This window comes from Octopus bimaculoides, chromosome 27 (genome assembly GCF_001194135.2).
Source record: "Octopus bimaculoides isolate UCB-OBI-ISO-001 chromosome 27, ASM119413v2, whole genome shotgun sequence".
Taxonomy (NCBI): Eukaryota; Metazoa; Mollusca; class Cephalopoda; order Octopoda; family Octopodidae; genus Octopus; species Octopus bimaculoides.
The window spans coordinates 13,580,043-13,581,002 of NC_069007.1; the positions used below are offsets into that span (position 1 = coordinate 13,580,043).

Genomic DNA, 960 nt, shown 5'->3' on the forward strand with positions numbered 1-960 from the left:
ATATATATATATATATATATATATATATATACATATATATATACATACATGGTTCTCTAGCATGATCGTAGCCGCATGGCTGAGACGAGCAAAAGAGTAAAACAATACATATATATACACACACATAGACACACATAATGTATATATGTATGTATGTATGTATTATGTGTATATGCATGTCTTCAATGTACATAGTTAATGTATTTTAATATACTTGAAACTCGCGCCCTGACTCGCAGGGTTGTAGGGCTCACAACAGCCACATAAAATGGGTTCAAGTTGAGTATTTGTTAGTGGTATGAGAGGTATCAGGGAAATGGCAATAACAGAGCTTCGATGCGGCTGCACGGGAAGCTAGAAACAGTGACCAATCTTCCTTCAAACAACGTCACGAGGTGTACATTAAATAATGTACATTGGGTTCCATGAAATCTGAAAAGACAGGATGATCGTAGCTGGAACTCTCTCAGTTCACTCCTTAATCATCTTGAAAAGAAAGGACACATTAGATAATGTAGTCCAAGATAGAATATGCCTGTAAACGAAACAAAGGATGGTCATGGCCTGAAGACAAGAGATAAGTTATGTAGTGTAGTCTTAGATGGATGTCAGACAAACGCAAATTAGAATGATTTCGTTTGGAATTATTTCTGGTTGCACGATTAGGCCTGACCTCGGGGTTAAACACCAACAACCTTATCAACAACGCCTAGGTGTGTGGGGGGGGGGGTATATTTCTGTCTCTTTATTTCCCAGAATTCGTTGTAGTTTTTTAAAATTTTTATTTGTTTTCGGTTTTTATTTTCTGTGTTTTTTACTTCCTGTGTTTCAGCACCAGAAGCTGAAGAAGATGACGAAAAAGAACGAGGTATCATCTTCTGATTTACTTTTAGACATACATAGAGACATACCGACATTCATACACACCTACACAGACAGACACACACATCTACACACACA

At 37.1% G+C, this 960-nt stretch overlaps 1 protein-coding gene across 2 annotated transcripts in view; it reads left to right on the forward strand.

Annotated features, from left to right (window-relative positions):
- LOC106868559 (uncharacterized) overlaps positions 1–960 on the forward strand; it is a 58,257-nt gene that overhangs the window by 29,717 nt on the left and 27,580 nt on the right. For both annotated transcript variants that reach the window (XM_014913880.2, XM_014913881.2), the window contains one exon: positions 833–868. In XM_014913880.2, coding sequence (XP_014769366.2) covers positions 833–868 — 36 coding nt within the window. The remainder of the gene's footprint in view (positions 1–832; positions 869–960) is intronic.